Source organism: Petromyzon marinus, chromosome 43 (genome assembly GCF_048934315.1).
Source record: "Petromyzon marinus isolate PM22_M1 ecotype Great Lakes invasive population chromosome 43, UKy_Petmar_22M1.pri1.0, whole genome shotgun sequence".
Classification (NCBI taxonomy): Eukaryota; Metazoa; Chordata; class Hyperoartia; order Petromyzontiformes; family Petromyzontidae; genus Petromyzon; species Petromyzon marinus.
In genome coordinates, this window is record NC_133709.1 from 2,715,019 (window position 1) to 2,730,883 (window position 15,865).

Here is a 15,865-nt window from a genome sequence, read left to right on the forward strand (position 1 = left end):
GATGGACTGTACATCCATCGTCTCTAGCTGTTGTAGATTTGCATATTAGGCTCAAATATATTAGGGCCCCGATAGTAAAGGGAAATTGACATCATGCTGAGAAAAAAATGCCATTGTTTTTGGCTCGTATGTCACCATCCAGCTGATATGCTGCCGGCGATATAAGCAGATAACCGTAGTGTGGGTTCTGTCAATACAGGCGAGTGTAGTGGTCTCGCAGTGCTAGGACATGGCCACCAAAAACATGTTTTTATGCATCATTTACTGAATAATGCCTTTTTATTTTTCTCGTTAATGTCTGAACTCTTCCCCCCCTAGTCAATTTGGGTGAAAGCCGCCCACGTGGTCAGCTTGCTGGCTTACGTAATTACGTACGGTATTTATTTTGCCTGCTCCCATTTTAATCGCGTTTTTTCCCCAATATTTTCTACTCGGCACTATTCAAATTATTTTTTTTTGGGACCATTAGCAAACATGAACCTGCGGTGGGAGATACGGCTGTGGGAGTAATTGAATACCGTACTGAATTATGGCGACCTTAATATGGATGTGAAAGCATTGGTTCATTTTGCATTTAGATGAGACTTTTTACTTTACAGCAGATAGTGCCCATTGGCAGTGATATTTGGTAGCGCCTTGAGCATTTTGTACACACAAAGAAAAAAATAAGCTCAGCCTATTTCCGTAATTCTGTTTTGATGCTTGCGAATGAATTGGCGACGCTGTTATGTATTTAAAGGGAAGATATACATTTAATATGTGACGTGCATCAATTTGACTACGTAAAATATGGTGAAATTGTGGGGCATTATGATAAAAATGAAGCTGTCTGTCAAGATGTAAGTGCCTTGGCAGCTTTGCCCCCTACTCACAAACTGACAAGTTACATTAAGAGTCCATTTTTTTGCTAATGTGCTTTAAAGCTGATACTAGGATACAACTCTTGATTGCCGGTAATGACAGTCTTTAACATATTCACATTGCCGCGAAGCATTTAGAGCTGTAACTGCTGGGTAATTGAGGTGCTGTTTATACCTACTGCTGGTGGATCGTGATCGTCAGTGGACCGGTACCTGTTTAGCTACTACAAAAAAAACCTTTAACAGGTTGCCGTAATTACCTTATCTCTGCCAGTGTTTTAAACATGAATAGCAGCTTAGATCGACTCTTAATCTTTCGAGCAATTAACCATATACGTCCTATGTGCGAGTGTAAATTCATTTTCTCATTAGCATTGCAAAAGTTAAACCAATGCTCAATGCATTATATTAATTGGTGAATTTTCTTCACGTGCTCGACACGGTGCTCCTGGGTTTAGTTTCTCCACCAGAGAGTGTCAGTGTGTATATATATATGTGTGTGTGCGTGTGTATGTATGTATGTGTGCGTGTGTATGTGTGTGTATGTGTGCGTGTGTATGTATGTGTGCGTGTGTGGGGAGTGGTAGCGTAGTGGCTAGCGTGCTGCGTTACCAACCTGGAGACCCGGGTTCCATTCCCGCTTACGGCCAATACCGGTAACGATTATCTGAACCGGTCCTGGGCCTCCCCAGGTCGACTTAACCTCAAATAAGTACCTGGTGCGATGTGTAAACCTCGCCACGGGGGAGACAAAGGCGGCCGGGCGTGGTACTGACCACCTACCCCTTCGTGTGCCGTACCGGCCTTCATAGGACCTCGCTATCAGTATTTGCCCCAGCAGTCTGTTACAGGCTATAGAAGTGATCTTTGTCTTTGTTGTGCCCCACACACACAGATGGTGGTGTAGCGGTTAGCGCTACGCTGCACTACGAACCCGGTGACACGAGTTCGATTCCCGCTCATGGCCAACACCAGTGACGATTATTTGAACTGGTACTGGGCCTCCCCTAGGTAGACTCAGCCTTAAATGAGTATCTAGTGCGGTGTGTAAACACCGCCACTGGCGAGACAAAGGTAGCCGGGCGTGGTGCTGGCCACCCACCCCCTTGTGTGCCGTGCCGGCCTTCATTGGTGCTCGCTAACAGCACTTGCCCCAACAGTCTGTTCAGGCTATACGGGAATCTTTGCCTTTTAGCCCCACACGTGCGTTCGAGCAGTTGGATAGCAGTCGGATAGCGGCATTTGTCCAGGCCGAGTGGAACGCGGCCTTTCTGGATTACCTACATTCTGAGGCACCCGCACCAATTGCTTGCCACCCCGCCGGTGACTTATTCTTGCATTAAGCCTCCCGTGTATATATTTATGTGTGCGTGTTTAGATTACGGTAGACGTTGAATGTATTAAAATGATTTTTTTTTCACAGAACTTCTTTTCATAGACAGCGCAACTCAGGACGGTCTTGTCACTTTTCCTTAGACAGTTTTTTTGTCAGTCTTAAACCCCGGGGGCTCAGGGCAAACCGTCAACCTTTGCAATTACAGTTGACTCGCGAGACAAGGTCAGTTTCCAGCTTCGTTCTCACGCCTCGGGTTGTCCCATTATGCCGCGGGAGCGTGAAGAAGAACGTGCCCTCCGAATGCAGAGCACTGCATAAAATTTCCAGCCAAGTCCACGCTTAACCTCTTTCAGCAACTTCACCGAGAGACGAGCGTGCGGGCCACTGTTGTCGTGTTGGCGAAGAGGGAGACATTCGAAATGCCTTTGGTTGGACCCCACTTCTCTTCGGAGGGGCTAGTTATTAGCTCATTCCACGGTTTGTGCGTTGTCCATGTGAATGGTTTTTCAACACCAACTATGACTCAACTTCTGCATCTTACCCCGATTTCCTTGTGCAGAGATTGGTTGGATAACAGGCCTACTATATATGGCGAGTGGCTTCTGTCAAAACATTACTTTGCCGACTGCTCACAGAGGCGGAGTTTGCAATGATCTAAAACGGACATCTGACATTTGAAAGGATTTTTTTTCATTCCAAAGTACTCTTTAGAACATAGATTCGCTGTCTTGATTTGTCACTGCTATTCTGGATGTGGCTATGAAGGCACAGTTCATGTAACAGGTCGTTTAAAATTAAATATGATGGATTGATAAATGTTTATAGTGGATGGAAGAGTAAATATATTCAGATATCCTGTTAAAATGTACACGCAAATCTTTGGAAACATCCCTCAAATTATTTCACCTCTGTATTTTTTGTCTTGCAATGTATAGCAATGTATTGACACGAGTGTGCCCTGTATAATGCTAACCAGCTTTCCATAGACTTGGTGGTGTCTGATTAAACTTCCATGAGGTTTTAATTCCATAAGCATTGCCACAGTTCCCGTTAAGAGTGGGGCATCAAGAATTTGTTTAAACGACTAAATAAGGAGGTGGCAGACCTCTTTTGTGGTTGGTTTCAATATTTATTCCTCCGTGTTCTGGGAGCTTCGTCCCCAGCATACGGTGCGAAACGTTGGACATTGTGCCGAACCACATGCGGTGCAACCTGGAAACGCATTGGAGAGAACTCCACAGCAGCTCAACTGCGATAACCTACGCAGTAACTTTAATAAAATGGCATTTTTTGACGTGGTACCACAATATCAGTTACTCCGTGTCCGTATTTGTTTCGAAACTTTTGTCCCCCGGTGGTGAGCAATAGGGTCCCGATGTTAGCGAGCAAGCCTCTGCATCATCGGAGTGCCCTCTGACGGTATAGTATCGTGGCGAGAACGTCACACGCGGACCGGAGTAGCGAAACAGGGGGAGTGACGTGCCATTCTGTGCGGCGGCGTGTGTGTTTTGACAGGCGAAGCCGGTGTATGGAGGTTGGCTGTGTCTCGCCCCCGAGGGCACGGATTTCGAGAACCCCATGCAGCGATCCCGAGTAAGTCAACTGCGCTCCATCTGCCGTGATAGGGGGCACTCTCCCTGTCCCCCCTTTTCCGCTTCTGGATGTAAAATGTTCTTTGGCTCGCATTTGCTGCGACATCGAAGTGGAATATATAAAGGTTAGGGACTGATAGGGGATCCAATTTTACCCCTTGTAACTGATTAACTCGTGGCCAGTTGATAAACTGTTGCTCTTCGTGTCGTTTGGTTTATTATGTTGCTGTAATGGCAGAGCAGAATGGAAGCAGGCCAATTATACGTCTGTTTACGTCATGGTGAACAAACTGAAAGCAACCCATCAGTTATCTCATTACGTCTAATCCTCCCAAACTCCTCACTCTGTACAACTCCTTTCTCACTATATACTGTATACACACACTCTTCCTTACATGGCATACTTTATACACGTGGAAATTAATGACCTCTTTGGGGAATTGGTTGTTGCATTTCTTTGCAAATGAAGACTAAGTGCTGTTTATTTATGTAAGCATGAGAGATCCGCATTTAGACGTACATCGCCAGTGACGTGTCACCCCCCTTGAAAACATCTGAGAATGGTCACGTTGGGGTAAAATTCCTTTTGCTTCGGAGCCAACTTCCTGACGTCAGGAATCGCGCACGGGGCAGGCTTTAATTTTATTAATATAGAAAGCCGTGGCTCGCGAGCTGTCGGCAAGGGATTAAAGGCAGGCATGAGTGAGCGTTAGAGTACATGTCTGGAGCTGGGGATCTCTCCGAGCTGACACGGCTCTGGTATGCCATGCCGCCCAGGGAATTCGGTCTGTTTATAGAGTTAAGGGCAGGCTGTGGGAAAGAAGCGCCCCCCTCACCACCCACCCGTGCCCCCCCCCCCCCTGACGTATGTTGTGATGCTGCACAGATGCCGTTAACCTGTGCAGGCAACAAAAGGCATTTTTAGTGTCCCATTAGCGAGCGTTTAGTTCGTCGAACGGGGACGTGTTGATTTACAGAACCGAGGAGCGTTTGTTTTCAATTGATTCATCGATTTAATTTCGTTATACGAGGCGTTTCGTTGAACCTGAAATTCTGAAACGCACCTTACACCATTGTCTAAAGCGTGGTCGTATATCAAGGTATAGAATACAATTAATGACATTGTCAATTCATTATTTTATAGCTGTTTGTGACCAGCAATAAGTTGGTGGCTATTTTTAGAGGTATTGTGCTCTCCCAAGCAAGAAATAATAACCCAATTGTTGGCACCTGCCATTATGCCGATATTTTGGGCCAAATCCACCATATACATTTTCTGCTTATAGATCTTGATGAGAAAATATGATGTGTAAGTTTTGTTTTACTTAAACAATGACGATTAAGTATTCTGCTCTTGCTGGCCTTTTGCCCATGGGTTGTTGATTGCGCTGAGATTTCGGCAACCACCTGGTTTCTTTACCTTTAAGGAGGCAAGTGTTTTAAACGTTTCTTAGCCTGAAATAGAGGAATCGGCCCATTAACGTTGAATATTTGTGTGCCTGCGTAATTGAGATATCGCATCAGCGGCCAAGTGATTGAACTCAGATTTAAACAAATCTTGGCACAAATATTCATGAATAGAATACATAGATTGTGCGTACCTATATTGTAAAGCTTGGCATTTAAAAAATGTGTATTATTTTGTCAATGAGAAGCAAGTCTGGTAATCAAATGGTCCACTTTCAGATGTGGTAATTTTCAATTTAAATGACTGTTGCAAGCTGCCAAGTCCTCGCTCATTTCCTACACTGCACGCTGCGTGGCACGCGACTTTGGACAATTCTGGCTTTAATTCCAGATTTGTGACCGAGGAGACTTTGCGTGCTCTCAGTTGCGATTTCGTGACCACCAGGCTAGCCTGGCTAGTACCACACCATTGCATGCTGCCATCATCAGTAATTATTTAAGCTGGGCTAACTAAAAAAGAGAGTGACCTCCCTCGGTGACTGAAGCTAGCTTGCTTGCTGATTTTTAAAGTGCCACGAGCCCAAACCTCACCGCTGTTTTGTCAACATGCGAGAGGCCCTCTTTGCGAACGAGTCATAAGTGGCTGTAATCTTTTGTGTTTTTGTTACACCCCCCCCACACTCTTACATTTTAATAGAGATTGCTTTCCTCTTCAGACAAGCCTAATAACTCGGGAAAACACATTTACAGTACGCCACGCACTTCATTATCAATAACAGAGGGGGGTTGCTTGACAGCGTCCTCTTTACGAGCAGTGTTTACCACTTTCCTTGCTTCGTGTAATTTTTTTTTCTGATTGTGCTCTGTGGTTATTGTGTACCCAGTCAAACATCGAGGCTCGTTTAAGTTCCTCTTACTGTGGCCAGTGCCGCCCACATAACACGTGCACATTTATTTGGTCAATAAAATCTGTTTCTTACATAATCTCGTGTTAAATTCATGAACGGGGGGGGGGGAGGGGGTTACATTCTTTGCAGTGCGTGTCGAATACACGTAATTGTTTAAACACTTTGAACGCGACGTGAACCGAGTAGGTCCCGTGCAAGATTTCTTGACGTAGCTTTCATCGCTGCTCCCTCAACACTCTGCAGAAATGGTGCGAGTGAACGCAATGTGGGAGAAACATCATCTCAAGGTGACAGCAGGCTCCGATTACCAAATCTAAAATATAACCTTTGTACGCACGTAATGATTCGACCCGCACATTCCAAATCGATTCATGTTCATGTTTTTTTTTTGGTGGCCAGTGGTCATGATTAGAGCAGGACTCGCATGACTTGATTACATATGACTAGAATTAGTCTATACCGATCATTAAATAAATTGGTTATTCTCCCGAGTATACGTTCGATTAATCAACTAATCGCGTAACACAAAGATAGTTGGGGTGGGGGGGGGAAGTCTCACCTGCCTTTCCAAGTGTGTCGCTGGATTGGAGGTAATGGGCGGGGCTTGGTGATGCCACTGTTGTCGACAACTCACGTCAGGCTGAGCGTGGCCTGCAGGGGGCAGGGGGTTGGGGTTTCCGGCCTTCATGTCCACATCAGGCTGGGCGTGGCCTGCCGGGTGGTGGAGGGGTGGGGGTTTCCGGCCTTCGGGAGGCAGGATCTGGGGGCGGCCGGTGTTTTTAAAGGAGGCCCGAGGAATTGACCATTTATAAAAGTAGTCGATTATCAGCGTTGGTGCTATTCGTTGACTAATTGTCCAAACTCTGCGGAAACAACATACACGAATCGATTCTTACATGCGTAATTTGATGGCCTTGTCGCGAGAATGAGAATTGATTCGAATTGATGATTTGCTGCTCTATCGTGCGCCTAAACCCGTGCAGTCAGTGCTAAACGCAAGAGCGACGGTGCAGTTCCCAGGGGAGAGCTATTATACTTCTTCGTACATAAAGCAACACTAATGAATTACAGGCATACCATTTGACGGTAGTTTGTTGCACAGCTGTTCAGATGCCACGTATGTTTTAAGTAGAATGGGTTTTTGAACGTGTCGCCGTTGCAATAGAGAGCCGGGATTATAGGTCTTGGCGATGGTTACGTGCTGCGGGAGAGAGTGCATAATGTTCATAAAATTACAGCACAATCTGCAATGACAATCAAGTCAATACATTTTGCTTCCCCCCAATATGGAAAACTCGACGAACAACTTTACTTTTCACTCTCCCCGGCAAAGTGCTTTGAATATCAACAAAACAAGCATTGTTAAAATTGGATACGCTGGCAATCGTTAAACGCGAGTCACAGTCGTTCCTGTGACTTACCCTGCATGAAAATAACTTGCGAGTGAGATTTCGCGAGCCCTGTGCAATTTACACAGTGGAAACGGTGGTTGATTTCTCGCCGCTAAGACTTGACAGACGCATCGTGCGTCTGTCTACATGTTTGTGCAAAAAAAAATATAAACCACCGTTTCCAAGCATGACTGTACATTGTCTTTATGAACGTTGTACACACGTATGCAGCCCCGCTGGCTGCGTATATCAAGTTTAGTTGATCTAAATTGGTGACATTTAAATACTTTATGAAGGATAAGACAATCGCATGGATTTTGCTCAGTTTGACAGGCCTCTCTTGTTGGACATTGCTTTCTTTGCCTGTGGGTTAAAATATTATAGGAAAAATGTATTTGTATTCTTATAATTCAAATGTAGTTTTTTCTTGTGACATTGGCTGGATTGTTGTGGTTTAAGTGCGGATCCTACTTCAAACCACAACAGATTTTGATATCTGCTTTTATTTCTTTGTAGAGTCATTTTAACGGATTGAGTTTGACTGCCAACAATACCAAGCTAGGGGTTCAGTTTCTTGGCACCCTGGCCTTAAACCGAAACATCCTGCACAGTGACGTGGGGTCCCAATATGGCGTATGAGGCTCGTAATGGCCCGATGAAACGTGCGTTGCGACACCAGCGAGGTTGCGACTCGCGAACGATGCAGTTTTGAATCTCGGGAGGGCATAACTGCGACAACCATCCATAGTCCCGTCATCGCCAGAATTGCAATTGTTTCACGGGTTCCCAGCCTAAGGGGGTTGGGGGGTTAGGCTTGTAAACTATTTATTTTAAAACTAAACCATTTTTTTATTTTACCAGGTAAGGCCCACTGAGCTATGTAGCTCTTTTTCAGAAGCGACCTGGCCACAAATGATAGCCCAATGAAAGTGGGCTTATCATCACGTGGCAATTTACAGCAGGCAAATACTCTAAAAGGTGTGTTTCTGAATGTGGAGGGAAAAATCGGAGCACCCGGAGAAAAATATACGCGACCACGGGGAGAACACGGAAACTCCATATATACAGACGTCAAGGTCGGGATTGAACCCACAACCTCTTGTGTACCAGGGAAGGCAGTTAACATCTCACCACCACGGCGCCCCTCTTGCCAAAGCTTTGCTATTTTCTCTACAATTTTAACAACCAAGTTATACAGTAGTGCTGTACAGAAGATGAAGGATACCCACCTCATGGTGTTTTCTCCCAATATCCTTCCAGGGATTCCTGCAGCAAGCCTTCCCCCTCTGATTGGGTGGCCGTGATTTAATTTAGCAACATGTGATCTTGTTTTTATAATTTCATATGGATATTATTTTTATGATTTCCCCGCACCTCCGATTAGCGCGGTTGGCTACGTAGGGGTTGCGAAAGAGAAGTTCAACGTACGTACATACAAACATCGAGTTTCCCGTATCTTTGTCACTGTGTGTCACTATTCAATTGTTTTCGTGCAATGTTGTGCTCCTAGTAGGAGCATTAGATTTGTTGACGTCGATGCCACCGTCAACAGGAATCTTCTGAATCATTGCATTAGCATGTTCCCGCAGCACCAGAGTAGCATGCGTTTATTGTATTGTTTTTGCCGTGCTCTAAGTAGAAGTATAGCATTACTTCAACGCTCTCCGGCTGCAGTTTGCTCAGCATAAGCCCGCCATAAGTCTTCTCATCGTTACATTCTGCAATGCTTATAACGCACATGCTTCCACGTCACGCAAAAAATGACATGATTATAAGAACCATGAATATTACGGTGTAATATAACCACGGCGCCATCAATGACTGATTTAGCAAAGCGCTAATTTAAAAGCTAATCGCTATTTGTGTAGAACTTTAATATGTTGTGCTTTAGTCATTTGATAATTATTTTGTCAGGAAATAAATTGTGAAAAATATGACGCGTTAAGTATGGATGTGTGTTGAACTTCTTTCGCACCGTACTTAGCCAACCGTGCTCACGTTGTAAACATCTTTTGCAATCTGGACGATACGATTTTTGAGCCTTATATTAATCAATACACAGCAGGATCGCTCTGCCGCGGCAATCCTGCCCCATGACGATATCTCCATTTCAGATGATGTTCGTTCTCTGCATTGTCCCAACTAGACCCTGTCTCCTCAATCTGCTCTCTCTCTCTCGCTTTCTCGTGAAAACTTCCACCAAGGGCGTCGCTTTTGTGGCAAAAAGAGCCCCCCCGCGTGCACAGCGCCACAACCGTGCGCCGTCAAATGTCACGTGTTTAATAAGAAACAACTTTGCTTTTAACGGAGCGTACAGCCATAAATAAAAAAAATAAAAAATACAAGCGCACGCTCTGCAGCAAGAGGGTTAACCTCTCGTGCTTCTCGTCACCAAGAGCCATCAGCGTTCCTCTTGTAAACCAACAAGGGCCGCGCGGTCCCTGGCGCAGCGGTGATGACGCAAGGCCGCGGAAGCCCCCCACTCGCCCGGTCAATGAGGGCAGCCCCTGTGTGTACGTGTCCACGCATTTCTAGATTTGAAGCTTTCGTGACTGCAAGGATCCATACTCTTTGGTTCTATTCGGTAAAGTCACTTAGGTAAAAAATAAAAACAACAAAAATCACGACGTTTCGGCCACAACACAAGTGGCCTTCTTCAGGTGAAGGAACAGAACTGTCGGGACGACAGCACTTAAATGCCAATGGAACAGAACTGTCGGGACGACAGCACTTAAATGCCAATTGAAGTGCTGTCGTCCCGACAGTTCTGTTCCTTCACCTGAAGAAGGCCACTTGTGTTGTGGCCGAAAACGTCGTGGTTTTTGTGTCCATGCATGTTAAACTTCTTTGGCAGCTTTTGTACCCAGCCGTGTTAATCGCTGACTGTGTCTGTCCTCTTTTTAACCGACTGTTGAGAGCCAGATTGCTCTTCTGTGTAAACGTGAAATGTGTGTTGTGTGGACTGCCGTTAAGACACAGTGGCTCACGTGCCTCGTCTCCCTCCCTTCTAGAAATGGCAGCGGAGGTTCTTCCTGCTCTTTGAACATGGCGGACTGCGCTACGCCCTCGACGAGCTGGTAAGTTTGCAGCCAGCATCGGTACCCGGTGGCCGTCTCCTGCCGGGGGCCGTTTGACCCGTGTGTGTGCCTTGTACTGCGAATCAATGACGGTGCTTCCGTAGTACCCGTCAGGTAGTCCATCTCCCAAAAGTGGCTGCGGGGATGGAGGTGGGGTAAAAAAAAATCGTTTGATATAACGACGTTGGATTGGGTGAAGATGAGTGCAGATTTTGCCCAAAGCATTACGTATAAGGACCTCCCACAATCGATGAATTGTCGGTGCGCAGAGTCGCTGTTGGTGGGCTTCTTTATTTCTGCCCTTGCGACGATGAATGTAGAATCGCCACGGTGGCAGCGAGGTTTTCATCAACGCTCACAAACAACATACTGGCACATGAATAGCATGCACAGTGTGATCGTTTACGTGTAGGAGCGCAGTAATTCGGTGCGATTCGGTACACGGTTACGTCGCTCGTAGCAATAGAGCGAGCGGTGCCACTGAAGGGGTGGGTGGAGGAGGGGTCGGGGGGAGGCTGACAGGTAAGCGCGCGAGCAGGTGGTACGTTGACTTTTGCCGCCAGTGTCGCGGCACAAGGTAGGTTACCCCCTCCCCCTGAGGTCCGTCCACCCCACCTTGAAGAGGCTCTCACAGAGAGCTCCAACTCAATGGGTGTTGGTGTGGACTGCCCAGTCCCCGTGACCCCCTCTCACAGAGAGCTCCAACTCAATGCGTGTTGGTGTGGACTGCCCAGTCCCTTGACCCCCCTCTCACAGAGAGCTCCAACTCAATGCGTGTTGGTGTAGGCTGCCAAGTCCCCGTGACCCCCTCTCACAGAGAGCTCCAACTCGTGTTGGTGTGGGCTGCCTAGTCCCGTGACCCCCCTCTCACAGAGAGCTCCAACTCAATGCGTGTTGGTGTGAGCTGCCCAGTCCCTTGACCCCCCTCTCACAGAGAGCTCCAACTCAATGCGTGTTGGTGTAGGCTGCCAAGTCCCCGTGACCCCCTCTCACAGAGAGCTCCAACTCGTGTTGGTGTGGGCTGCCTAGTCCCGTGACCCCCCTCTCACAGAGAGCTCCAACTCAATGCGTGTTGGTGTGAGCTGCCCAGTCCCGTGACCCCCCTCTCACAGAGAGCTCCAACTCAATGCGTGTTGGTGTGAGCTGCCCAGTCCCGTGACCCCCCTCTCACAGAGAGCTCCAACTCAATGCGTGTTGGTGTGAGCTGCCCAGTCCCTTGACCCCCCTCTCACAGAGAGCTCCAACTCAATGCGTGTTGGTGTGGGCTGCCCAGTCCCGTGACCCCCGCGCCGTGCGGTCGATCCCCTCCCCCGGTGAGCATGCGTCCATGTGGGAACCGAGAGAGGAAATGTTCGTCTTCTTTATTGGACAGGTCGGGAAGCATATGGGGGGTTTTCTTTGCGCGTTTGCTTGTGTTGTGTACTAAAAATAACGAATGACATAATCGGAGTGCGGTTCGTTTAAAAATTCACAAAGCATGTGAATGCAACTGCGTCTCCCGGGCGGTATACATGGAGGAATATTTTTTATTTAAAGCTTTCTTGGTTCTTTCGGTAAAGTAACGTAGAAGGAAAACAATAAAATAATAAAAATATAAAAACACGTATATAAATATAGTTTTATATTTTTATTATTTTATTGTTTCCCTTCTACGCGACTTTACCGAAAGAAGTCACGTAGAAGGGAAATAATACAATTATAAAACACATAAAAATATTGTTTTATATTTTTATTATTTTATTGTTTCCCTTCTACGTGACTTTACCGAAAGAACCCAGAACATGGAGGAATATGTTGGGAGTTTTAGTTGTTGGTCGTGGGTTTACTGGTCTGGTTTTTATGATAAAATGACAGGAATAATTTAATTTAAATACTTCCACATTTTTTTTACTCTTCATAGGAATATACCAATGTCATTAGACCTCTTTTGCCAGTACCAAAATGTAATAATAGGGTTTTTCCCCTTTTTTTGGCAACAAAACTGAAACCTTTTTACAAGGATTCATGTTTGCATTAACCACAATACCTGGAGTCAATACCTGCATTTTGACTGCAGGTATTGTGGTTAATGCAGACATGAATCCTTGTAAAAAGGTTTCAGTTTTTTTTGCCAGAAAAAAGGGGAAAAACCCTATTATTACATTTTGGTACTGGCAAAGGAGGTCTAATGATGTAGATGCTCACCCCGAGCCCTCATTACTTTGATAGTGCATTGTCTTTGAGCTGTACGCCTTTTGGCGTCATCTGGTCGAGCACCAATTGGGTCGAGGCTCAAAAGAAGGCCGTCCCTTGGTGTGGACCAATCAGTTTCAAGGACAATGCATATATTATCATAGTATGTTTTTTGTTTGCATTTTGACTGCAGGTATTGTGGTTAATGCAGACATGAATCCTTGTAAAATGGTTTCAGTTTTGTTGCGAGAAAAAAGGGGAAAACCCTATTAATACACCAATGTTTTAACAGATTGAAAAACTGTAGGATGAAATTATTCAAATATAGTTCTAATCAAGTGGCCTTGTCACTTCCAAACATGAATATTATCTGTGAGATGCGGTCGGTAATGGCTGCCGTATAATTCCTGTCGTAGACGGATGTCTTTTACATACCTTACAATTACCAATTATATTTAGAGCAGGGCAAGTGAATTTAATATTGGAAAATTGTCCGCAGTGCAGTCTTGCGGAGAAGTTGCACATTAGTGGGAGGAAATCTTTTGTATGGGTTGGAAAATGGAATAAAATTATCCAGTCGTATTTGCATATTTTTTTTACAAGCAAAGTGGTATGCTTATAGGCCCAGGTCATTTTTAGAAGTGTCACTGTTGATGAGTAACCATCTCCTTTTGTTGACCACCAAACTGTACGACAAAATGTTTTTTTATTTATATTGTATAAAAATGCTAATTATTAATCTGGCATGGAGTGTGCCGTTACCTGTAATTACACGTTTTAAATATTTGTTTCTGAATTAGTGCAGCAGGCCTTAAATTTACACTATCTGCTGTCAGCTGTGCATTCCTCTTTCTGTATCGGAGCCGCTACTAAGAGATGATCATAAAACCCAAACAAGAATATTGTTGACAGGCTGCTAAGGGCCCTCTGTGTTTGTCGCTTGTTGCAGGTTCATGGTGCTCGTGTCCACGGCTCTCCCGGTTAATGCCGAGGGTGCTCTAATCAAACAATAAGCACACCGTCCACTTCACAGTGGCGATATTTGAAAAGAGTAGGCCATGTGTGCCGGTGTCATGGTCCAAATGTGCCATATTTTAAAAAACGTAGCCGCAAATTTATTTACTGGGAAATGCGTGGCAATCATCAGCGCTATCTACTATTTTCTTGGTTCTTTCGGTAAAGTCACGAAAGCTTTAAATCAAAATTTAGCGCTATCTACTGTTAAAACTTTTCGGGACCCTCCAGAAAAAGTCTTGAGACTCATTGAGACTTTCCTCTGTAAATAAATAATGTAATGATAATGATATGCTATTCAAAATACTACAATCCCAATAATAGGAATCGTCTTAATGATCCAAAACTTTCGATGGCATTTATAAACAGCCCAACTTACCTACATTTTTTTAGCAATTGGTTTTACATTAATTATTAATGTGCTGGAACCATTGTGCGTTGAGCTACAATTGTTCAAATTGCCTTTCGGGCAAAGGAAAAAACAGTTTTATCTTGCAATGGAAAAGAAAAGAGACATTGTCAGAGCTTTTCAAAGCTACCCTTGGCTTCAGAGCAGTCACTCGCCTTTCCTGTGTGAAGCAAACTCTGTCGCAAAAAACAAAGTTTGACGAGTATGCTCAGATGCAAAGAGGATTCCGCGGCTTTGCCTTGGATTAGACTTTGGCTTTACTTGTTTTGCCTGACGATAATAATGAAGACACGTGGCCACTATGGATCCTATAAATATTCTTAAAAACAAAATAATTATTTGCCATAATTTATTTTTTGGCGTCAGGCCACAGCATCGAGCTGAACAAATCTGTGTCGTTGAGAACCCACAACCACCTGCCGCAGCCAGATAAATTAAATCCTCGTGTGTTGCACGCGTTTTAACACTGCATTTGTTAATGTCTCGGCTCACCGGCGAGTTTCAGAACAATATTCTCAGTAAAATGTAGTAATTGGATACAAACATCAACTGTGGTAAGACATATTTTTGGTTCTTTCGGTAAAGTCACGTAGAAGGGAAACAAAAAAATAATAAAAATATAAAACAATAAAATTCTCACGACGTTTTGACTGCAACACAAGCAATCATCATCAGGTGTGAAAACCACAGCAAGAACATTTTCTTGCAATCATCATCAGGTGTGAAAACCACAGCAAGAAAATTTTCTTGCTTGTGTTGCAGTCGAAACGTCGTGAGAATTTTATTGTTTTATATTTTTATTATTTTATTGTTTTCCTTCTACGTAACTTTACCGAAAGAACCAAGAATATGAATCCCTGCAGTCACGAAAGCTTTAAATCAAAATGTGGTAAGACAGTTGTAATTTAAAAAGCCTCCCAACTCGCCAGCCATGGGGGGTTTCTTTTTTTTTTACCATCTTTCACCATGTTGGTCAGTGTGGGTTAGTGAAGAAGATCCACCCAGGGGCTGGTATTTGCAGTGGCTGGGAATCTATCTCAGGTGACCGCGTTCGTAGCACAGTATACTTTCGCCACTGCACCACGGCTTCTCCAAAAAAGCTATTTTTATTTATGTATTTATTATAGCAGAAGCCAAAACATTAACTAAAATGCTGAAGACGTACGTTCGTGCATGGTTTTTTGAAGAGTAAAGTTTGTGCTGCAAGTTAAAGACTCGAAAGACTCACTTCGGAGCCAATTAAAAAAGGTTGACGAATGATGTCACCACCACCACCTATCCTATTCTATTTCGCACCTATCAATTGGCGGTCTCCACAGTTTTTTAAAAAAAGTTGTGCCCCCTGGCAAGCGCTTGGTGTTCGACGCTGGGTTGCGAGCGAGGTGCAATGAGAGAGATCATACTTATAATAATGGATAATAAAAAACATTACTTAGAAATGGCGGAACCACTTAACTTCTTGCGATAGCATTTCATAGCATTTTTTCCCTTTTCATTACGGTTTAAGCCGTACTCTTCGTAGTCTTAGGAAGAATAACGCGAGCACTAAACTTCCTCTAAATAGCATCGTTGCATTCGGATTTTTTATTTGCCCCCTTTCATTATTTTCGTTGATTGATGCACTTATGCTCCGCGTGGACTTTGATCTGTGTCATCGTCCCCGTGTAGTGGCTCTGCATGAGCAGCCTCTAGCCAAGGC

General features: G+C 44.6%; 1 protein-coding gene across 5 annotated transcripts in view; it reads left to right on the top strand.

Moving 5' to 3' along the window:
• The window catches only part of LOC116951360 (uncharacterized), a 163,617-nt gene that overhangs the window by 4,855 nt on the left and 142,897 nt on the right, over positions 1-15,865 (top strand). For all 5 annotated transcript variants that reach the window (XM_076073701.1, XM_076073697.1, XM_076073699.1 and 2 more), the window contains exons 2-3: positions 3,712-3,789; positions 10,506-10,571. In XM_076073701.1, coding sequence (XP_075929816.1) covers positions 3,712-3,789; positions 10,506-10,571 — 144 coding nt within the window. The remainder of the gene's footprint in view (positions 1-3,711; positions 3,790-10,505; positions 10,572-15,865) is intronic.